This window comes from Kogia breviceps, chromosome 9 (genome assembly GCF_026419965.1).
Source record: "Kogia breviceps isolate mKogBre1 chromosome 9, mKogBre1 haplotype 1, whole genome shotgun sequence".
Classification (NCBI taxonomy): Eukaryota; Metazoa; Chordata; class Mammalia; order Artiodactyla; family Physeteridae; genus Kogia; species Kogia breviceps.
Window position 1 is genome coordinate 59,132,104 of NC_081318.1, and position 25,123 is coordinate 59,157,226.

A 25,123-nucleotide genomic window follows, 5' to 3' on the forward strand; every position below is an offset into this window, starting at 1 on the left:
CAGGCTCACCCTGCATCCATACCCCTCCCTCCCTCGGCCTGAGTGAGCCAGAGCCCCTGAATCACCTACTCCTTTAACCCCATCCTGTCTGAGCGAAGAACAGACGCCCTCCGGCGACCTACACGCAGAAGCGGAGCCAAATCCAAAGCTGAACCCCAGGAGCTGTGCAAACAAAGAAAAGAAAAGGAAATCTCTCCCAGAAGCCTCAGAAGCAGCAGATTAAATCTCCACAATCAACTTAATGTACCCTGCATCTGTGGGTACCTGAATAGACAACGAATCATCCCAAATTGAGGAGGTGGACTTTGGGAGCAAGATGTATTATTTTTAACCCTTTTCCACTTTTTGTGAGTGTGTATGTGTATGCTTCTGAGTGAGATTTTGTCTATATAGCTTTGCTTTCACCATTTGTCCTAGGGTGCTGTTTGTCTGTTTTTGTTTTTTACTTTAACAATTTTTTTTTCTTAATAATTATTTTTTATTTTAATAACTTTATTTTATCTTACTTTATTTCATTTTATCTTCTTTCTTTCTTTCTTTTGTTCTTTCTTTCTTTCTTTCTTTCTTTCTTTCTTTCTTTCTTTCTTTCTTTCTTTCTTTCTTTCCTTTCTTTTCCCTTTTATTCTGAGCTGTGTGGATGAAAGGCTGTTGTTGCTCCAGCCAGGAGTCAGTGCTGTGCCTCTGAGGTGGGAGAGCCAACTTCAGGACACTGGTCCACAAGACACCTCCCAGCTCCACATAATATCAAACGGCAAAAATAACCCAAAGATCTCCATCTCAACACCAAGACCCAGCTTCACTCAACGACCAGCAAGCTACAGTGCTGGACACCCTATGCCAAACAACTAGCAAGACAGGAACACAACCCCACCCATTAGCAGAGAGGCTGCCTAAAATCATAATAAGGCTACCAACAACCCAAAACACACAACCAGACATGCACCTGCCCACCAGAAAGACAAGATCCAGCCTCATTCACCAGAACACAGACACTAGTCCCCTCCACCAGGAAGCCTACACAACCCACTGAACCAACTTTAGCCACTGGGGACAGACACCAAAAACAACGGGAACTATGAACCTGCAGCCTGCAAAAAAGAGACCCCAAACACAGTAAGATAAGCAAAACGAGAAGACAGAAAAACACACAGCAGATGAAGGAGCAAGATAAAACCGCACCAGACCTAAGAAATGAAGAGGTAATAGGCAGTCTACCTGAAAAAGAATTCAGAATAATGATAGTAAAGATGATTCAAAATCTTGGAAATAGAATAGACAAATTGCAAGAAACAGTTAACAAGGACCTAGGAGAAATAAAGAGGAAGCAAGCAACGATGAGCAACACAATAAATGAAATGAAAAATACTCTAGATGGGATCAATAGCAGAATAACTGAGGCAGAAGGACGGATAAGTGACCTGGAAGATAAAATAGTGGAAATAACTACTGCAGAGCAGAATAAAGAAAAAAGAATGAAAAGAACTGAGGACAGTCTCAGAGACCTCTGGGACAACATTAAACGCACCAACATTCGAATTATAGGGGTCCCAGAAGAAGAAGAGAAAAAGAAAGGGACTGAGAAAATATTTGAAGAGATTATAGTTGAAAACTTCCCTAATATAGGAAAGGAAATACTCAATCAAGTCCAGGAAGCACAGAGAGTCCCATACAGGATAAACCCAAGGATAAACATGCCAAGACACATAATAATCAAACTGTCAAAAATTAAATACAAAGAAAACATATTAAAAGCAGCAAGGGAAAAACAACAAATAACACACAAGGGAATCCCCATAAAGTTAACAGCTGATCTTTCAGCAGAAACTCTACAAGCCAGAAGGGAGTGGCAGGACATATTTAAAGTGATGAAGGAGAAAAACCTACAACCCAGATTACTCTACCTAGCAAGGATCTCATCCAGATTTGATGGAGAAATTAAAACCTTTACAGACAAGCAAAAGCTGAGAGAGTTCAGCACCACCAAACCAGCTTTACAACAAATGCTAAAGGAACTTCTCTAGGCAAGAAACACAAGAGAAGGAAAAGACCTACAATAACAAACCCAAAACAATTAAGAAAATGGGAATAGAAACATACATATCGATAATTACCTTAAATGTAAATGGATTAAGTGCTCCCATCAAAAAACACAGACTGGCTGAACGGATACAAAAACAAGACCCATATATATGCTGTCTACAAGAAACCCACTTCAGACCTAGGGACACATAAAGACTGAAAGTGAGGGGACGGAAAAAGATATTCCATGCAAATGGAAATCAGAAGAAAGCTGGAGTAGCAATTCTCATATCAGACAAGATAGACTTTAAAATAAAGACTATTACAAGAGACAAAGAAGGACACTACATAATGATCAAGGGATCGATCCATGAAGAAGATATAACAATTGTAAATATTTATGCACCCAACATAGGGGGACCTCAATACATAAGGCAAATACTAACAGCCATAAAAGAGGAAATTGACAGTAACACATTCAGAGTAGGGGACTTTAACACCCCACTTTCACCAATGGACAGATCATCCAAAATGAAAGTAAATAAGGAAACACAAGCTTTAAATGATACATTATACAAGATGGACTTAATTGATATTTATAGGACATTCCATCCAAAAACAACAGAATACACATCTTTCTCAAGTGCTCATGGAACATCCTCCAGGATAGATCATATCTTGGGTCACAAATCAAGCCTTGGTAAATTTAAGAAAATTGAAATAGTATCAAGTATCTTTTCCAACCACAACGCTATGAGACCTAGATATCAATTACAGGAAAAGATCTGTATAAAATACAAAAACATGGAGGCTAAACAATACACTACTTAATAATGAAGTGATCACTGAAGAAATCAAAGAGGAAATCAACAAATACCTAGAAACAAATGACAATGGAGACACGCCGACTCAAAACCTATGGGATGCAGCAAAAGCAGTTCTAAGAGGGAAGTTTATATCAATACAATCCTACCTTAAGTAAAAGGAAACATCTCAAATAAACAACCTAACCTTGCACCTAAAGCAATTAGAGAAAGAAGAACAAAAAACCCCCAAAGTTAGCAGAAGGAAAGAAATCATAAAGATCAGATCAGAAATAAATGAAAAAGAAATGAAGGAAAGGATAGCAAAGATCAATAAAACTAAAAGCTTGTTCTTTGAGACGATAAAAAAGATTGATAAACCATTAGCCAGACTCATCAAGAAAAAAAGGGAGAAGACTCAAATCAATAGAATTAGATGAAAAAGGAGAAGTAACAACTGACACTGCAGAAATACAAAAGATCATGAGAGATTACTACAAGCAACTCTATGCCAATAAAATGGACAACCTGGAAGAAATGGACAAATTCTTAGAAATGCACAACCTTCTGAGACTGAACCAGGAAGAAATAGAAAATATGAACAGACCAATCACAAGCACTGAAATTGAGACTGTGATTAAAAATCTTCCAACAAACAAAAGCCCAGGACCAGATGGCTTCAAGCCGAATTCTATCAAACATTTAGAGAAGTGCTAACACCTATCCTTCTCAAACTCTTCCAAAATATAGCACAGGGAGGAACACTCCCAAACTCATTCTACGAGGTCACCATCACCCTGATACCAAAATCAGACAAAATGTCACAAAGAAAGAAAACTACAGGCCAATATCACTGATGAACATAGATGCAAAAATCCTCAGCAAAATACTAGCAAACAGAAACCAGCAGCACATTAAAAGGATCATACACCATGATCAAGTGGGGTTTATCCCAGGAATGCAAGGGTTCTTCAATATATGCAAATCAATCAACGCGATACACCATATCAACAGACTGAAGGAGGAAAACCATATGATCATCTCAATAGATGCAAAGAAAGCTTTTGACAAAATTCAATACCCATTTATGATAAAAACCCTGCAGAAAGTAGGCATAGAGGGAACTTTCCTCAACATAATAAAGGCCATATATGACAAACCCACGGCCAGCATCATCCTCAATGGTGAAAAACTGAAACCATTTCCACTAAGATCAGGAGCAAGACAAGGTTGCCCACTCTCACCACTCTTATTCAACATAGTTTTAGAAGTTTTAGCCACAGCAATCAGAGAAGAAAAAGAAATAAAAGGAATCCAAATCAGAAAAGAAAAAGTAAAGCTGTCACTGTTTACTATCATGTCACTGCAAATGACATGATACTATACAGAGAGAATCCCAAATATGCTACCAGAAAACTACTAGAGCTAATCAATGAATTTGGTAAAGTAGCAGGATACGAAATTAATGCACAGAAATCTCTGGCATTCCTATACACTAATGATGAAAAATCTGAAAATGAAATTAAGACACACTCGTATTTACCATTGCAACAAAAAGAATAAAATATCTAGGAATAAACCTACCAAAGGAGACAAAAGACCTGTATGCAAAAAATTATAAGACACTGATGAAAGAAATTAAAGATTATACAAATAGATGGAGAGATATACCATCTTCTTGGATTGGAAGAATCAACATTTTGAAAATGACTCTACAAACCAAAGCAATGTACAGATTCAATGCAATCCCTATCAAACTACCACTGGCATTTTTCACAGAACTAGAACAAAAAATTTCACAATTTGTATGGAAACACAAAAGATCCCGAATAGCCAAAGCAATCTTGAGAACGAAAAATGGAGCTGGAGGAATCAGACTCCCTGACTTCAGACTATACTACAAAGCTGCAGTAATCAAGACAGTATGGTACCGGCACAAAAACAGAAATATAGATCAATGGAACAGGATAGAAAGCCCAGAGATAAACCCACGCACATATGGTCACCTTATCTTTGGTAAAGGAGGCAAGAAAATACAGTGGAGAAAAGAAAGCCTCTTCAATAAGTGATGCTAGGAAAACTGGACAGGTACATGTAAAAGTATGAGGTTAGAACACTCCCTAACACCATACACAAAAATAAGCTCAAAATGGATTAAAGATCTAAATGTAAGGCCAGAAACTATCAAACTCTTAGAGGAAAACATAGGCAGAACACTCTATGACATAAATCACAGAAAGATCCTTTTTGACCCATCTCCTAGAGAAATGGAAATAAAAACAAAAATAAACAAATAGGACCTAATGAAACTTAAAAGCTTTTGCACAGCAAAGGAAACCATAAACAAGACCAAAAGACAACCCTCAGAATGGGAGAAAATATTTGCAAATGAAGCAACTGACAAAGGATTAATCTCCAAAATTTACAAGCAGCTCATGCAGCTCAATATCAAAAATACAAACAACCCAATCCAAAAATGGGCAGAAGAACTAAATAGACATTTCTCCAAAGCAGATATACAGATTGCCAACAAACAGATGAAAGAATGCTCAAGTTAGAGAAGTGCAAATCAAAACTACAATGAGATATCATCTCACACTGGTCAGAGTGGCCATGATCAAAAACTCTAGAGACAGTAAATGCTGGAGAGGGTGTGGAGAAAAGGGAACACTCTTGCACTGCTGGTGGGAATGTAAATTGATACAGCCACTATGGAGAACAGTATGGAGGTTCCTTAAAAAACTAAAAATAGAACTACCATATGACCCAGCAATCCCATTACTGGGCATATACCCTGAAAAAACCATAATTCAAAAAGAGTCATGTACCAAGATGTTCACTGAAGCTCTATTTACAATAGCCAGGAGATGGAAGCAGCCTAAATGTCCATCAACAGATGAATGGATAAAGAAGATGTGTCACATATATACAATGGAATATTATTCAGCCATAAAAAGAAATGAAATTATTTGTAGTGAGGTGGATGGACCTAGAGTCTGTCATACAGACTGAAGTAAGTCAGAAAGAGAAAAACAAATACTGTATGCTAACACATATATATGAAATATAAGGGAAAAAAAAAGGTCATGAAGAACCTAGGGGCAAGATGGGAATAAAGACACAGACCTACTAGAGAATGGACTTGAGGATATGGAGAGGGGGAAGGGTAAGCTGTGACAAAGTGAGAGAATGGCATGGACATATATACACTATCAAACGTAAAATAGATAGCTAGTGGGAAGCAGCCACATAGCACAGGGAGATCAGCTCGGTGCTTTGTGGCCACCTAGAGGGGTGGGATAGGGAGGGTGGGAGGGAGGGAGATGCAAAAGGGAAGAGATATGGGAATATATGTATATGTTTAACTGATTCACTTTGTTATAAAGCAGAAACTAACACACCATTGTAAAGCAATTATATTCCAACAAAGGTGTTAAAAAACAAATAAAGTACAGTGATCCATAGCTTTTAGCTATGAATATCTACTGCTTAGTTTGCTTCCATTTTCTGGATCATACACACTGGTATCTAGATTTGGCTAAAACAATAGATGTTAACAATCTCTAGAGTGAATATACAACCCAGCATTTTAAATTACATATGAAATGGTTCCTATTTAAAAATTTTACCTCTGCTTTATCACTCATAACTCATTCATTCTAGACTTGCCATGCTATGCATGTCAAGAATAAAGAAGCATGGAATTTGGAGGGGGGGTGTCAAACAAATTTGGGTCCTGCCACTCACCTAAAAGTGTGATTTTGAATAAATTAGTTGCTTCTTGAGCCTAAATTTCCTTCCCTGTGAAAATGGATATACTCTTATGCCTTGGCAATAATATGCAGACCAAGTCCTTCACTAGAAAAAAATTAATCTTACTCATAGCACACCACAAATATACTCAGAGCCCAGAGGATGGTGCCAAACATTTCTTACTCTTTCTGGAGTCACTGTCAGTCCTCACAAAGTCTCTCCCCCAATTCCTCACCCCAGCCTTCATCCTGCATCTATAAATATCTCTTACTTGGACTACCTCCCACTTTTTTTCGCTACCCACATCTCACTAGAGTGGTCATTCTTCATAATGGAACTTCTAGAAGACAAACAGTCGATCTCCTTCTAATACAGCTCACTTCATAATGCATAATTTTGTGTATATTCATGCTGTAAGGCTACCTTCTTTCCAGGGAAGAGGATAGAGAGGGACAGAGGGCATGGATAATAATCACCTTCTCCCAAGGTTGTTTTGAGAATGAAACAAGATAATATTTAAGAAGTGTTTACCATGACTTCCCTGGCTGTCCAGTGGTTAAGACTTCACCTTCCAATGCAGGGGGTGCGGATTCAACCCCTGGTCGGGGAGCTAAGATCCCACATGCCTCACAGCCAAAAAACCAAAACATAAAACGGAAGCAATATTGTAACAAATTCAATAAAGACTTTAAAAATGGTCCACTTCAAAAAAATCTTTTAAAAAAAAGGAAGTGTTTATCATTTCTGGTCATGGCAACCTTTAAACAAAAGATGACTATAACTTATCATTACATATCTGTTGAGCAGTAGAATCCCTGCTCCTGGGCCTGGTTTACCCACAGAGGCCTTTCCAACCAGGAGAGACAATGTGTGAGAATGCCCAGAGATTAAATGTTGAGTTTTACTCTGAAACCCCCTGGTGGTTGACTGTGGATGAAACAGGTCTCTGCAAAAGTAAGTAAAAGACCCTCTCCCCATTTCCCTGTAAGAGCCACTTTAGGGTTTGGGCTGCTGCTGTTCTCCCCAGGAGCGTGGTGCTGGTCGGGTGGAGCCACAGGTGACTCCAGACTATGGAGGGTGAGCCTGGTCCCGGAGGATTGCTTCCTTCTGGCTCACAGGAGAAGGGAAGTGGCTCCTACAAGGTTCCTCATGGGGCTGCTGATCTGGAGAGCAGCAGTGGTCAAGCTAGGAGCACACCTGCCTCCCCTTCCGAAGACGTTCCCAAGGGTGTTCATCGTTTCTTCCTCATCAATTTTAGAGTCAAAGTGGTCTTCACCAATCAGGAAGGATCTTTAAAGTTCCCAACCTCAAACAATTGCTTCTTCAAAGACATGCCCTCTGCCTGATTCCTAAAGATTTCTTTCACTTAACTGCCAAACTTACTTGGCTAGACCTCTGGTATAATAGAATGAAAGCACTTCCTTCTGGGATTGGAGAGCACAAGCATTTGAAAACTTTACTTTTAGAAAGAAATCCTATCAAAATGTTATCTGTGGAGCTGGGGAGTGTGACTACACTAAAAGCACTGAACTAGAGACATTGCCTTCTGGAACCCCTGCAGCTTATTGTGCAGAAAGGATTGGTAGCTATTCTGGCCTCCCTGTGGCTCTGGGCAGCAGAACACCCTTCCCTGGAGATGCAACTTCTTGAGGTTTGTAGGACAATTATGAAGAAAAACTGCATTGAAACTGAAGTTAGTGCTTTTTAAAGAAGTGCCAGACTAGGGGCAATAGGCCTTTAAATGGATTTTCTGTTCTCCTGCAAGAAGTCTTGCAAATGTGAGGAAGGTCCCAGGTCCTGTTCACAAAGGCAGTTCTCTGAGAGATAACAGCGAGGAGGGGTAGGAACAGGGACTTAGTAACCATGGATATGAATTGTAGCTTGGCCATTTACTTGCTGTGTGATTTTGAAGTTCCTTAATCTCTCAGATCCAAGAGAAAATGAAGAGAAAAATATCAACTTTTCAGGATTGTCTGAGGAGTGAGTAAGACATGTAAATCATTGAGACTAGTAGGTGCTCAACAAAATCATTTCCTTTCCTCCCCCTCCCAAAATGTACTCTTGGTCCATTGTAGGAGTCTTTCCTACCAGCCTTACTTTGGTGGCTCTGCTCGCCTGTAGAATAGTACACAATTATGTGTTCCAGGGAACACTCAACGGTTACCATCTTCTTATTCAGTTCCATTTTGCTCCTCTGAGTTCCTCTATGTTGGCTGTATGCTAAAGAGATTTAGGATTCAGTTGGCTACTGGTGGATGGTTGGTACTTTAAACATTTTTGTTGCTACCCAATAGACTATATAACAGAACTGTCCCCCTTCCAAAGGAAAACTAAAGAAAAATTATTCAATTTACTATGCAGGTGCTATAAAGTGATTTAGAACAACTACTTCACAACCCAACTTTCCAAAGAGAAAGTCATCTTTACACAAGTAAGTGACTGACTCATTTATCCAGAAGATAAAGTGATTTGTTCTCTTGTGGATGGGGAATTCAGTTTCCTTATTTACAAGGAACAAGGTCAGCGCTGAAGATGCTGTCTTCCAAATACAAAGCAAATTTGTAGAGGGTGTATTTCACTGAAAGCTGATGTATAAATTACATAAGGAAAAGAAAAGAATTATAGGGTCTGCAATTGCTTTCCAAGGTACAAAAGGACATTTGATTTTTTTTCTCTCAGCGTAATTCAGAAGGAAGTGACACCCCAGGGAGCCAAGATTGAGTTTTCTTGTAGGGCAAGAAAGACATTTTTTCTAGGGGAGGGAAAGGTATGTGAAAGTTTGGGGGAGGTAAAGATTATTTCTGCTGTTGAACAGTTCTGTATATGAAGCCCAGGGTATAAGCAGTCTCTTTGATCATTAAGTACCTTTCTGCACACAAATATATCAGTATAAAAGGGCAGAGGTAGCTTTAGATTTTCTCTGGTGAACTGGCTTACAGGTGGCACTTGTACTGGAAGGGTGGCAGGGAGATTTATCTTGAATCTGTTTTCTAATTTATGCTTTTAGGGGTCAAATGATGAAGGGAAGGGTCTTAAGATCTCTCCAGTTGCCACCACTACCTTTTGTCCAATTGTTCTTCTAAGAAGGGAGAATAGAGACCCCAGAGACGCACAGAAGGTGAAGGTCATTGAGCATTTTCTGTTTCCCAGGTTTACAAAGAAGCAGAAGCTTCTGCCTTCTGGGTCCACCAGTCCTTCCTCATTTGATGGTCAAGGTTCCTGGGAGTCATCATAGAGTGATTATTTCGAGTTTGCTCTCTCTTAAGGGTCTCTTTTTTTTGTTGCCTGGTGAAATAATTACTGAGGGCTGAAGAAGGCGTGATCAGCTGTCTTCATTCTGGAAGCTAGGCGTGTCAGTTAAGAGAGCTGGGAGTGTCAGGCTAAAAGGAGCCTTTCCTGCTGTGAGAACCATCTTCTGTCAGCAGAAAATTTGCTAGTCAGTGTCTGCAAAACCTAATGTGGTAATGGGAGCTTTGGACTTTGTGCATCTAAAGACTAAAGGTTAAGAACTACTCAATTTTTTTTATCCTAATGAAAGATTATCTCCAGGTGATATATGGGAGTGTGCCAGGTGCAAATTGAAGCACCACATGTGTGAAGTTGGGCTCCTGAACTATGAATGAATTATATTCCTGTGTAGATAACTTAGTTTGAACTGTTTCTGAATAGGGTCTGGGAATAGGGTTGCCAAACAAAATACAGGATGCTCTATTAAATTTGAAATTCATCACTAATAAGTAATTTTTAGTATAAATATGTCCCATGCAATATTGGGGCCATATTTATACTAAAAAATATTTGTTGTCTGTCTGAAATTCAATTTACCTGGTAACCTACATTATTATTATTATTTGCTAAACCTGGAAACCCTAGTTGAGAAGTAAGTAATGTGTTACAGGAGGAGAGTAACTTTTAGCCACATCTCCTCTGTGTACAAGGTTTTGGCAGGAAGGGGGAGGTAAGGAATACCTAGGGACAGATTACCTGTATTGGGTAGGTGGGCAATGTGTCTTTAAACATAACCAGTGTGGTTTCCATGAAGAGTGAGTGTAGCCCGGGAATTAATGCAGAGCAGAGGTCAGTTTTCTGAGTGGACACTTAAACCATGTTCAGAGCCTCATTACAAGCTTCTGACTTCCCCATGCTCTCTGTTTTCAAAATTCCAGTACAAGTATATTCTTGATTCAGGCCTTGGATTAATTTCAGCTGTCATCTCTGTCCTGGTAACTCTTAAATTTAAATCTTAATTTTGGATTACTCATCTGATTACCAGCATACTTTTCAACATGGCTCATCCTTCTAGAAAGAATGTATCTGGAGGTCTTTAGAGAAGGGTGTGTATAGAGGTCTGATGGATGCTATTTTCATATTATTAGCAACATCTTTGCATTAAAAAGGGAATTATTTCAAACTTTCAACAAAATCCAACCTAAAATTACTATAATGATTATAGTAAAGAGTGTTTCTTGTTCTAAATATCTGTACAATAGGATCTGTGTCTTTAAACCATTCATTTCACTGGTCCTTACTTAAGGATTAAAATAAGATTATCAGAATGTATTTGAAAGAGCACTAAACTCAGATGAAGAACTAAAACCATGCTTTCTCTTACTGTGTGCCTCTCTGGGTTTCAACTTCCTCATCTCCAAGTTAGGGGGATTAGATAATCCCTAGGGTTCTTTGCAACCCTAACAGTCTATGATGATGCTATTATGGTAGTGTTAAACTAGTGTTAAAAGCAATTAGTCAGCCTCAGGTTTTGTCTGTCTCTTTTGCATAGAGCTACATATCTGGCATCCTCATCCCAACTGCAGAGAAAAGAGCAGCCCCATTTACCTCAATTTCCCAAGACCAAGATCCTGGAAAAATTACCTGCCCACCTTGACAATCTTGTACCCATGGAGAAATCCTTCTAGTTATACTTTCCATATACTCAGAAATGCTGTCTCTTCAGAGGTCCCACAGCAATGGATGTCTAACTCCAGCCCACCTGCTTATCCCCTTAGGGATTACTCTTTATTTAAGTAGACCTGGCTAAAAAAGCCTTTGTCAGCAGATCAGCTTTGTGCACTGTACCCAGACTATGTATGTGAATGGATCGTCTCATTAAACAAGTATTTATGTTGTGCCCATTTGGACCTAGCCACTGGGCAGGATGGTTCTGATGCCTTCACTGGTTTGGAGCTACAATATACACATTTAGTCTGCAATGGCTTATGACTGCACTTTTTAAATTCGGGGACAATTAAAAGGAGTTGTGTGCTAGAATTTGGCTCACAGTAGCTCACGAGAGCTGATTGTTAAATTATCGGGAATTGAGCTGATTGTTAAATGCAACGATTTTTAAAAATTAAGTCATATAAACCTACAACAAATAAAGTATGCTAAAAACAAAAGTAATAAATATTCAAAACACACTACCTCCCAATTATTTTACTCTACATATCTATGCTCCTGATATTATTTGCATATATTGGATCTATATGGTGGAAACACTATATAATGATATTACTATACATCTCTTCCCCACCATATGTTCAGGGACCTCAAATAGGCCATGATGCAAGTGTTTACACCACAGAAATCAGCAAATGCTACCAATCAGACCTTAACTTATTGCTTTGTTGATGTCTAGACTTCAGAAGTTGATGGAGAGAATGTTACTAATGTAGATTAAACTTAAAAATTTGTAGTGTGTGGTGTCTGTAGCTCTTACATTGTGAATAGTGCAAAAAATTGAGAAATATGCTTCCAATATTCAAAAAACTATTAAGCGCTTCCACATAGAAGTCACTTATGTCATTGGTGAGTGAGTGAATTTCTAATATATGTCTTCATTGTTTCACATTTGTGAAACAATTACTCCTTAATGTAATAAAAATGTCAACCAACGTAAACATAGGAACTACATGCACGCTTTAATTGCAGACACAGGTTGGCTATGAATACAACTCATATCTATACAAAATTGATATAAAAATCATTGATAGCATTCTGAGAGTACCAACTGGCTATACGGAATAGGAAATAAATTATATTGGGTATTTTATTATTTGTAAATTGTGGGCTTCACATTCTTTATATTAGCAAAGCTTATAATAAACTAATAAACATATATACATACAGTCTTTTTTTTTTTTAATACAAAATGCCTGTTGTTGAACATTTTCTAGTACACCATTGACTCAAACCTCTATTCGGTAGAGCCCCTTCTGGTTGCTCTATTTGTTGGGGCTGACACAGTCCTCAGGTGAGGCCATGCCTCCTGAGGCCAGGCCATATGATCATCTCAATAGATGCAGGAAAAGATTTTGATAAAATTCAACATCCATTTAAGGTAAAAACTCTCCAGAAAGAGTGCATAGCGGGAACATACCAGAACATAATAAAGGCCATATACAGCAAACCCACAGCTAACATCATACTCAACAGTGAAAAGCTGAAAGCATTTTCTATAAGATCAGGAACAAGAGAAGGATGCCCACTCTCACCATTTTTAAAAAATTTTATTTATTTATTTTTGGCTGTGTTGGGTCTTCGTTGCTGTGAGCAGGCTTTCTCTAGCTGTGGTGAGCAGGGGCTACTCTTTGTTGCAGTGTGCAGGCTTCTCATTGTGGTGGCTTCTCTTATTGCGGAGCATGGGCTCTAGGCACACGGGCTTCAGTAGTTGTGGCTGGTGAGCTCTAGAGCGCAGGCTCAGTAGTTGTAGCGCATGGGCTTAGTTGTTCCGCTGCATGTGGGATCTTCCCGGACCGGGGCTCGAACCCCATGTCCCCTGCATTGGCAGATGGCTTCTTAACCACTGTGCCACCAGGGAAGCCCCCCATCATTTTTATTCAACATAATTTTGACTTTTGGAATCACACAGACCTGAGTTTGAATCCTATCTCTGTCATTTACTAGCTAAATACCCTTGAGTTTAAATTCTCTCACCCTTTGATTTTAAATTTGTAAAGTGGAGATAATTATAGGACTAACCTCATAAGTTGTCTGAAGATTTAGCAAGCTAAACATGCAAGGATTTACCATAGGCCCTGGCACATGATAAGTCCTCAAAAAATGGTAGCTGTAATTTTTTTCCTTCATCCTCTCTCCTGCCTATTAGGATGCATCAAGCTTCAGACCGTGGTTCTCTACCTTTTCCATTTATATCCATTTAGAGTATGATTGACCCTAACCAGCACATTCCTTGATGATGCACAAATCTCCCTCTCCATCTTGACCTTCTCATTAGAGCATCTATCATGCACATTTTTAACTGACATTAGGACATAACATAGGAAATATCCTCCTGCTTGTTATCTGACCATCCTCAAATTAGTATGCCCTTCCTATTTCCTCATTTCCATCGGTGGTACCCCTATTTGTACTTGATCTTAGGCTTCAAAGTTGCAGTCTTTACTCCCTATATCTGATGAGTCATTAAACCCTACTTATTCTTTCTCGCAGCTTCAGTTCTCGTGACTAATGGTGAAGCTAGCTGATAAGCCGTTTGGTGCACTCCCATTCAGCCTCCTTAGGGCTCTCTGCCCTTGATATCCTTGTTTTTCCCTTTGTGCTTTTGCTCATGGTGCTCAAGGGACACTGATGATCTTTAAGTTAGCCTCTTATTATTTACTGAATTATATTGCTCTCAAACTCTGAAATACCTATGTCTTTTCTCTTCAACTAGGTTGTACATTCCTTGAAGACAAAAGCAGGGCATAAACTCAGAATTACTGTCACAGTGCTAAACACAGTGCTCAATAAAGGTTTCCCAATGGAATGAATTGATTGAATATAACTCTTTCGTATTAAGAATACATAATAGCTTTCTATTGCCTGTTAAGTCAATCCCAAGCTCTTCAGACTGGCCTTCCAGGTGTACTGTCAGCTGACTGCATCTTACCTGCTCTTAACTTTAGTTCTTTCCTGACATGGGCCCTTCATTCAGGTGACCTTGGTACACACAGACACACACACACACACACACACACACACACACAACTGGGTATTAAAATACTCATCCTTCTGTCTCAGTTTTGCCTGAAGTCCCAAGACATTGGGTAATTACCACCTCACATTGAAAAATGCAATGATAGACCACCTATGAAAGACTTGTAAAGGAGGTGGGGAAAACCAGTTTTGTGACTTTTTGCCCAGTACCAGTAGGTGGAGGTTGGCGGTTGAGAAGGACCAGGAAATTAGGAAGAAAATTTCTTTGGAGAAAGTTATGTAAGTGTGGAGGCATGCCTCCTTTCTAGTGGTAGGCATACTGGTTTATTATAATGGATAAAACTCAGGAATAGACAATTAAAAGAGATGCATAGGGCAAGGGTGCACAGAGCTTCCATGCCCTTTCGGAGCATGTCACCCTCCTAGTACTTTGATGAGCTCACCCACCTAGAAGCTGCCCAAACACCATCTTTTAGGGACTATCATTATGTAGATATGGCTAATGAAATCATTGGCCATTGGTGTTTGAACTCAAACTCCAACCCTGGATGTTGGAGTTTGAGTTCAGTCAAACTCTTTCCCTGGAGGTAGGAGGCAAGGTGTGTAAAAGTTCGAATTCTCTAATGAAGGATTGGTCTTTCCAGTAACCAGTCCACCTCTTTTTTTTTTTTCTTGTGGTACGCGGGCCTCTCCCGTGTGACTTCTCCCGTTGCGGAGCACTGGCTCCAGACGTGCAGGCTCAGCGGCCATGGCTCATGGGCCTAGCCGCTCCGCGGCTCGTAGGATCTTCCCGGACCGGGGCAGGAACCCGTGTCCCGTGCATCGGCAGGCGGACTCTCAACCACTGCGCCACCAGGGAAGCCCCAGTCCACCTCTTGACACTCTCTAGGAGCCCCATTAAGACTCACTTCATTAGCATAATTGAAATGGTGGAAAGGAGCTCTTTGTCAAGAACCAGAGGCAAAGACCAAACATGTATTTCCTATTATACCATACCCACAAATACCTCCTTTCCAACTGCAGCTTGAAACAAACCTAGGCTATGGGAGAGAAACTTTTAAATAAAATTTGGAGTTTCGATTATTCAACTAAAATGGACATTTTTATTACTGAAATGACATTTTTCTCCTATCTAGAGTGACCAGAGTACTTTTTATTATTAAAAATTAAGTAGAGGGCTTCCCTGGTGGCGCAGTGGTTGAGAATCCGCCTGCCGATGCGGGAGACACGGGTTCGTGCCCCGGTCCGGGAAGATCCCACGTGCCGCGGAGCGACTGAGCCCGTGAGCCATGGCCGCTGGGCCTGCGCGTCCGGAGCCTGTGCTCCGCAACGGGAGAGGCCACAACAGTGAGAGGCCCGCATACCGCAAAAAAAAAAAAAAAAAAAAAAAAATTAAGTAGAAACAGGTGTGAGTCCTGCCTGAGGTATCATGCCAGGAGTGGAGAAGGGTTCCAGGCAGTGGGTTTGTGTGAGCAGGAGAAAGCGATCATGAAGCTGTGTTTTTGTTTTACCCTTTGAAGTACCTCCCTTTCAACACAACTGTTACATTTGCTGTTGCTGCACATGTAGACAGGCCTATAAGTGTATGCAGGCAGGCACACAACACACACACACACACACACACACACACACACACACACACACACACACACACACACACACACATGCACCTTTCTACCATTTAGGATCTACAGTTGAACTTATCTCCTCCAAGAAATCATTCCTGGTTAGCGCAACTCACACAGCTCTCCCTCTTGAAATTTCTATAATTCCTCTTTTTCAAACCCTATAATCTAACACTTATGTATGTGAACCAACCATACATCTCCATTGACCATCTCTTGTTTCATTTATGTGTTTTTGCTTCTCGTTCTTATAGTAAGCCTCTCACCAGAAACCAGTGTGTTTTACTTTGGGGTATGTCTCATATATTCCTCCATTGTCACTTAATAAAGGCTGCATGATTGATTAATTAGATATGTCCAAATTTCATGGTAACATCAAAGGTTGGCTAAATATCCAGTTTAGTCTAAAACCTAAAGCTAAATCTTTCTGCCTCCTGATGGAAATGCTGGCCACCTCGACTCGGCTTTCCAGTTTTTTTTGGTTGCTCAATGAACTGTTGAACAGAGTGTGCTAATGAAATAACTAATCTTCATGTGATATTTTATTGCTGATGAAGGTTAAAATATCAGTGAGGGTGATTTGGTACGTGACATCAGTCCTCTTCAGGCACTGCACTGGGAAGACAGTTTTGGTTAACTTTCATGTTACCCTATAGTTTGTTTTACCTCATAGTCACCAGTAGCCTTGAGTTCTTGGATTAATAACATTCAGCTTTTTGCTAATAAAATTTTCTGTAGAACTAGGAGATTTCCCAGACAGCTGGAAGTGTATTTTGAGACCAGCCTCTCTCAAAATTGCTTTTACGAGCAGGGGATGCATTTCATCAGGCCCCCACCCTCTTTGTTAGCACCTCTTTTTCACTTGCTCCTGGATGATGAAGGAAATTAGTCTTATGTTATTAATCCTCCCATCCACCATGGGGGCTGACAGTGTGTTTGAATACTCAAAGGCATGAGACTTCTCAAAAGCATTTCAGGGCTCCAAAGAGGCTTATCAGTCCATGAAGTCTTGATGTCTCTGTGAGTGGAAAAGATGAATTATATATGTGATTGAACAGATGAAACTCTATGGTGTCTCTGCAGGTGATACAGGCTTGCCATTCTTGTCCCAAAGCAATCGAAGTTGTCGTCAATGCCTATGAACACATCAGGTGGAACGTAAAGTGGAAAAGAGCTATCCCTGATGATGACTTGGAGGTAAAGCATCAATTCACTTCCTGTGGGTTTTGCTCTAAAATACTTGCATACGGCAATGGAAGTGCAGAAAATTCTAATTCAAAAAATGGGTTTTGAGAATGCTTTTAAGAATTTGAGGATGCTACTCAAATACAACAAGACAAAGGGTTATAAAATGCAGGTGTGAGAATAAATAAAAATAAATAAGTAGGTAGTACTTAGGAGCATCTTGGGAGTTTCTCCATCTAAGGGCAAGTTGAACAGTTATATAAAGGTGACAGTTTTACTTTCTTCCCATCAATTTAGATGAATTTAATAATAATAAGAAGAAGAATATTTGGGATTGCTCATATAGCATTTTTATCAGAAGATTAAATTGTTTTGTGTAGATCATGTCACTCACTTTTTAAAAATTGCTTTATTATTATTTATATAGATTAATTAATGTTAATAACTATATAGATTAATTAATTATATAGATTATTTCATTCACTTTTAAATAACCTGAAGTCTGTAATAGGCAGGTAACAGAGTATTAACAGCTTTGTGATGAGTCACGCAGAAAGCCATCGGCAAAGCTGAGTCCTCATGCTGCATATGGACTTTGCTGCCTTTGTGAACCAGCCCTTCCACTTAGCCTCATGTTCTTGGTTTTAGCTGTCACAGGCTGTCCCCAGCACGGGAGAGATGTTGGGCACAGAGTACAAAGCTCACTGGGCCTAGAGGCTAATGGCTTAGGTGCAATCTTATTCTGCTACTTATTAGCTATCTTAGCTTTAAAAAGTTACTTTATCTGCCTTAGCTTCTTATTCAAGTTTAATTTTGCCTCCCCATCAGAGACCGTGGAAAGCTGCCATTATGTATAAAGTAGGGACTAAACACATCACTATTGATTTCTATTGATGTAAACTTCGAGGCTTTTCTGACTTTAACATGTCTTGCCTTCCTTTTCAGAGATACTGGGATTTTTACCACTCCCTCTTCACTGTGTGCAGTAACTCTCCACGGACTCTCATGCATTTATCAAGATGTGCCATTCGAAGAACGTTACACAGCAGATGTCACAGAGTAATTCCTTTGCTTTCCCTCCCACTGTCATTGAAAAAGTACTTGCTTTTAGAGCCAGAGGGAATCATTTATTAAGCCTTATGAGACAGAAGATCCCAATCCTAGATGTTTAAGTGGACTCACTGAGTAGACAGTTTGCATAAATAAAATGGTACTTGGGTTGATTATAACACTTCAGGGATTTAAAAACACTTTACAAACACTATGTCCTTAATCCTAGAGTATCACGGTGAGGGGGTGAGGGGAAATAAACAAGAGGTAAAGTTAAGGTAGTCTCAAAAACAAGAGCGTATCCAGAAGGTCCTGACATAACAATAATAATTAATATGTATAGTGCTCTTACTTGGTGCCTGCTATAATTTTGTAAGATATTTCATATGTTATCTCATTTGAAATGGGACCCAGGTTTTCTTACAACCAATTTCATTCTCTCCCTTATCAGTAATAAGTTTACATTACCATTCAGTTGGCAAAATGCTAGGCTTTAGGATGGGCCTCTTAATCTTGGGGGTCCTCCACCCACTCCCACTTAGCAGAAATTACTATGGCTAGTTTTGCAAACTCCTTTCCATATACTAAGCTCCTCAACTTACTTTTAGTGAAGAAAGCGCAAGCATACTTTGAGTCAAATTAGAAATGAAAAAACAAAGATCAGTCCACTTGAAAGTCAAAATGGACATTTTAACACACTCTCATTGAACCAAAGACTGGAAATGCAAAGATGAGTCTGAAGTGAGGACTCCTGCCCTCCAGGATCTCACCATTTAGCAGAGGATCTGAACATATAAGCAGGGAACTGCAATGTCAAATGTCAGGGTCAAGAGTAGAGGTGAAGATTCATTCTTAGTGCTTGCCTTTCAAAGTCATGTTTCTGACATGAAGTGTGGTTTTCTTTGAAGCATGACGATAAAGAGTGAAGGGATTGTGTGTAGTAGAGAGATCTCCAGCTGCTATGAGTGTAAATGTAAATGGATTCACTTTAAGTTTCCAGGCACATGTACTTATTTTTATTTTAGAATGATTTCGTGCGTAGTGCTTTCCCAGACTCCCTGGGGAAGATATTGCACACTCAGTGGCTCCCATGTGTGTGTGACAAGGAAGTTTAGGAAAATATGTGCAAGGAAACGTGCGAAGGGAAAGACTTAGGTTGATTACTTTGGTCTTTTTATGTAACAGACTGACATTTCAGAGCATTTTAGCTAGAAGATAAGGGACACTTTGCTGGCGATGGCCAGCTGCAGAAAGCACATGGAAAGACTTTTTGAAAATGGTAAAAGTTTGAGAAACTTGGAAAGACTAGTGTGTTAATCAGGTTTGTTAGCAGTTTGCAGAAAGAGAAATGTAGATGATTAACCTCTGGACTTCATGGTTTATGAGGCCAACTTTGCTTCACTTTTTGTTCTTGCTAATCACTTTTAGATAAGCTCATTGACTCTTAGCATTGCCTTTTAGAGGTTACAGCAGAAGTAATTAAGCACAAACAAATCTATTTGCCAGTTATGAGCAGGGTTTTTGTTGTTGTTGTTTTTGTGGTGTGTGTGTGGTTCTCCATCTTGTTTAACCTTAGATGCTTGAGTTCGGAGTAGAGATGATGTCAAATATTCCACTAGCCTGACACCTAGACTCTGCTTCGCGTACTGGGATTTGCATATTCCTGGTGCCGTGTAGGAAAAATCATAAGTGCATACAGTATTCTTTCTGAAGTATCAGTTCTACTCAGATATTTTGGGAGAAATATTTTGTACTAAAATAAGATCTGTATTATGGAATAGAATACTGTATTTGTATGAAGTATTCATATAAAATATGATCCTTCAAAAACAGTTTGCTTGCAGCAAGTGGTGTTAGAACACATTCTAGAATGCCAGGCAGAGGTGCTGGGAGAGGATGTTCCTTGCATGGAGAAGTAACGTATCTCAGTTGGCCTGCTGTGCTTAAACATTCTGTGTTAATCTAGCATATGATACAGGACTACTTGCTTTGAATGGCTTATTTGTGGATTTAAAGTTATTTCTCCTCATCTTTGAACTTTCATTTAGAGGACTTAAATAAAGCTCTTCTCTTTCCTTTCATCTTTGTGAGTTATTTGACAATAAGACTTCTTCCTAGCTGACTTTTCAGCAGTTAGACTGAAGAACTCTACATGATTCATTGCTTTATTCGACACTGGGAAAGAAAAAGAGAATGAGGAAATGTGCCTGTAAATAAATAATACTTTCAAAAGAAAGTAAAGGGTAAACACAAATAAAACACAGGCTGTTGCTATAGGAACAAGAGTGTTTTAATAATAATAAATTGTACTGAATCATACTCTTGCATTTGTCACATCTCTGTCCTCCTGGGTTTCTAATTTCTTTTCTTTCTCACCATTCAAGCAAACCATGGGCAGGAGAAACAGAGGAAATTATATCCTCATGATACCATTGTTACTTTTTGTAAATAGTCACTTAATGACTGTAGGTTACATGGGAAGAAGAATCTTTGATATGAGGGAAAGACCACCTATCCAGTTTTCTCCCTTCTCAGAAGGTAGACACACTTGCATTCTATTTTTTAATCACTTAGTGTTACATTGTCACTTTGTCCTTCCATCCTGAACCCAGCGGCTTCTAATAAAAAACACAGCAGTAAAAAGCTGATTGTAAGGATGAGAAAAGTAACAAACCATTTGCAGTGGCTTATCAATGTTGGAAAAAACAGCTGAGCCTTATATTTTTGTTACTCATCTGATTGTTTATGAAGAACTCTTGAAGTTTTAAACAGCACACTTTCAAAACTTTTTTGAAAAATCCAATTACTCACTTATTTTCTTTGAAACACAGACACCATAGCTAATATATGGAAGGAATTCATTGTCACTTCCTTTGGAGTATCAACAGATTCATTACAGTTAGATGTTAAGAATTTTGGCTCTGGTGCCTGTCTATCTGGGTTTATATCCTGACTCTCATCCTTATTTGACCCATTATCTAGAGAAAATGACATGCTTGCTCCATGCCTCAATTTCCTCATTTGGGGAATGATAATGGTACCTACTTCATAAAACTTTTATATGATTGTTTTGAGGTGGAGGGGAAGAAAAAGTTTTACTTGACTCTTTTACGGTCCTTGGCTGGGTCAAAGATAGATTAACAGGAGGAAAGCATGCAAATTTACTTAATATAAGTTTCACATGACATGGGAGCCTTCATAAGGAAATGAAGATCCTGAAGAAACAGACTTGAGTATTTTTATGCTAGGTTTGATGACGAGTGGACAGTTGTGTAGCAATATGATAGGTTAAGGAGTATGAGGTCAGTGTGGTAAACTGGGGGAAACTGGGACCTATTCGTTAGGATTCTTCTTGGTGTCCCTTTGTCTTAGAAGATAAAGATGCTCCTTTCCTCCAGATTTAGGGAGGGCACCTCCCACAGGAGGGTTTTATGATTTGTTTCAGGGAAGAAGGGGAGGGGATGGTGAGAGTGATCTTCCTGCTTCTGCTGTTTTCTTAACCCCTTCAGCTTAAATTAGTCACTATGCCAAGGTGCTATCTATGGGAATAGTGTGTCTGGAGCCCCATCAGAGGGTTAAATTGTTAGTACATTAAAGCACACAGAACAGAGCATGACATTCAGCAAGCGTTTTGATATTATTATTGTCTTTCTTATTGTCATAATCATTATTATTTAGGGAGAGCTTTCTACCAGTGAGTAGTATTTTCTTAGAGTGAAGCTACAGCTGAAGGTGATGTGTGGTAGATTTCTGTTCACTTTGGGAAATACTTTTTGAGCTTCTTCTATGTCCCAGGCACTTTGCTGGCTGCTGGGAATCAAAGGGGGAACAAGGCAAACCAGGTGTCTGACCTTCCTGGGCTTTTTTGAGGTGGAGGATGGAGATGGAAATAACATTGATGTGGAGGATTAGCAAAGAGGCAAATTGATCAATTTGTGAAACTTTGCCCTTTTGTAAGTGGGTTTATCAAGGATGCAATCACTCCTTTTACTATTTAATGAAGGCTGTGGAGTCACTTGAAAATGTATCCTGTGGATAAAGGGGTTGATCAGCTGTTTCCATCTTCATGGAGGGAAGAGTAGGTGAAGGTTAACTTTGTAGCAGGAGGAGTATAGATTGGCAATGAGATTCCCAGCAGTGAGGGTTACTGCATATCAGAATGAATGAACAGGGAGGATTGGAGGATTTCATTTAATTATTCTTTCACTTTCAAGAATTTATTCAGTACTAATATGTGTGTGGTTCTGTGCAAAATGTGGAAGGAAGAGGGGAGTGTTGGTACCAATTCACTGCAACATTCACTTTCAGTAGCTCAAAGTTATTGTTTGTTTGTTTGTTTGTTTTTACTATGTAGTAAGAATAAAAGGTATACAGTGGAAAACACAGGAAGAACACTCTTTGACATAAATCAAAGCAAGATCCTTTTTGACCCACCTCCTAGAGAAATGGAAATAAAACCAAAAGAAACAAATGGGACCTAATGAAACTTAAAAGCTTTTGCACAGCAAAGGAAACCATAAACAAGATGAAAAGACAACCTTCAGAATGGGAGAAAATATTTGCAAACGAAGCAACTGACAAAGGATTAATCTCCAAAGTTTAAAAGCAGCTCAATATCATAAACACAAACAACCCAACCCCAAAATGGGCAGAAGAGCTAAATAGACATTTCTCCAAAGAAGATATGCAGATTGCCAACAAACACATGAAAGGATGTTCAACATCACTAATCATTAGAGAAATGCAAATCAAAACTACAATGAGGTATCACCTCACACCTGTCAGAATGACCATCATCAAAAAAATCTACAAACAATAAATGTTGGAGAGGGTGTAGAGAGAAGGGAACCCTCTTGCACTGTTGGTGGGAATGTAAATTGATACAGCCACTATGGAGAACAGTATGGAGGTTCCTTAAAAAACTAAAAATCGGACTACCATATGACCCAGCAATCCCACTACTGGGCATATACCCTGAGAAAACCAGAATTCAAAAAGAGCCACGTACCACAATGTTCATTGCAGCTCTATTTACAATAGCCAGGACATGGAAGCAACCTAAGTGTCCATCGACAGAGGAATGGATAAAGAAGATGTGGCACATATATACAATGGAATATTACTCAGCCATAAAAAGAAATGAAATTGAGTTATTTGTAGTGAGGTGGATGGACCTAGAGTCTGTCATACAGACTGAAGTAAGTCAGAAAGAGAAAAACAAATACCGTATGCTAACATATATATGGAATCTATAAAAAAAAAAAGTTTCTGATGAGCCTAGGGGTAGACAGGAATAAAGATGCAGATGTAGAGAATGGACTTGAGGACACAGGAAGGAGGAAAGGTAAGCTGGGATGAAGTGAGAGAGTAGCACTGACATATATACACTACGAAATGTAAAACAGATAGCTAGTGGGATGCAGCTGCATAGCACAGGGAGATCAGCTCAGTGCTTTGTGACCACCTAGAGAGGTGGGACAGGGAGTGTGGGAGGGAGACACAAGAGGGAGGGGATATGGGGATATATGTATACGTATAGCTGATTCATTTTGTTATACAGCAGAAACTAACACAACATTGTAAAGCAATCATACTCCAGTAAAGATGTTTTAAAAAAAAAGTATACAGTGGGTTTTTAAAATTAGATGCTATCTAACTGAGCTATTTTTCTGTCAGCCTGCCATAAAATGGTTGATTAGAAATGATTTTCAAAATTTATATTTCATTGATAAATTGCCTTCTTCCTGTGTTTGGTCACACTTGTCACTGATGAGAATCAATGCATGAAATATGCAAAAACATCCTTCAAGAGGCAGTTGATTATTTTCTTTCTTTTCTTATTTTTTCCTTTTTCTTTCTTTTTTTTAAACTTTAGTGACACTAAGTAGATTAGGTGTGCTGAAATTTCTTCTTTAGTAATTGGTTTTCTCAGATAGAGGTATGCCTCAATGATATTGTATAACAACTGTGCAAATATATGCTAATCCAGCCAAGGAAATATAATAATGATGCTACCTTGTACTTTTTAAATTAAAGACACCAGTGGATTCGTTCTTAGTGCTTAATCAAGCACAGAAGAATTGACAAAACAGAACTATCATCGTGGGGCGTTTAAGGTGATTTTGAAGTAAAAGTTAGGTACCAGGGGTCTTCCTAAGGTCCAGGAGCCCAGACATTGCCCAGAGTCACAAGGGAAAATGTTTATTCACTGCCCCATATCAGATTTCAGGGAACCTGAACCTGTTTAATTGAGAAGAGGTGGGAACCAATGGAGATTATAATCAATTTAATTCAGGAAGAAAGACAAAAAAACATAGCTGCCTTTCAAAACACAAACTCTCTCTCTCTCTCCCGTGTTCAGGGTCCTGGCAGGGTGACTTTCATGGGCTGCATCAGCCGAACTCCTTTTCCCTGGCTTCTTGGTGGGTTCAGTGGGAAAACCAGCAGGAGACTGAAGAGCAGGAGGAGACAGAGATGGGGACACTTCCAGGCTCCTTCCCTGCTGAGCCTTCTCTTGATGGTGGCTGAATTCCTTCCTCTGGGCCACAGCTCGTGTTATGAGCCCTTCTCCTAAGCTACTGTTCTCCACCTTTTTCCTTCAGACCTAGGGTAGTCAAGGCTTCCTCTTGTTGCCTCTGTCCCAGGTGCTTCATCATTCCTTGCTATCTACATTTCTATAAATGTAGATGAAATTCTCTTCGATCACCCCTATTGAGTACGCAGTTTATTTCCTATAGGGATCTTGACAAATGC

The 25,123-nt window shown here is 39.3% G+C and overlaps 2 protein-coding genes across 8 annotated transcripts in view; both read left to right on the forward strand.

Annotated features, from left to right (window-relative positions):
- Positions 1-23,974, forward strand: part of ASB4 (ankyrin repeat and SOCS box containing 4) — a 75,086-nt gene extending 51,112 nt beyond the window's left edge. For 4 of the 7 annotated variants that reach the window (XR_010842242.1, XR_010842240.1, XM_059073794.2 and 1 more), the window contains 2 exons: positions 17,219-17,332; positions 18,266-20,451. Coding sequence is in view for 4 of the 7 variants with exons in the window: in XM_059073794.2 (XP_058929777.1) it covers positions 17,219-17,332; positions 18,266-18,454 (303 nt within the window). In the remaining 3 variants the exon portion in view is untranslated. Of the gene's footprint in view, positions 1-17,218; positions 17,333-18,265; positions 20,452-22,724 lie in introns of those variants that run through there. The other 3 variants (XR_010842241.1, XM_067042535.1, XM_067042534.1) reach the window with 3 other exon arrangements.
- On the forward strand, positions 7,646-8,225 carry LOC136794809 (leucine-rich repeat-containing protein 27-like). Its single transcript, XM_067041703.1, is given in 3 exon segments — positions 7,646-7,805; positions 7,808-8,060; positions 8,099-8,225. Coding segments are annotated over 3 exon segments (540 nt in total).
- Positions 23,975-25,123: the final 1,149 nt, after the last annotated feature.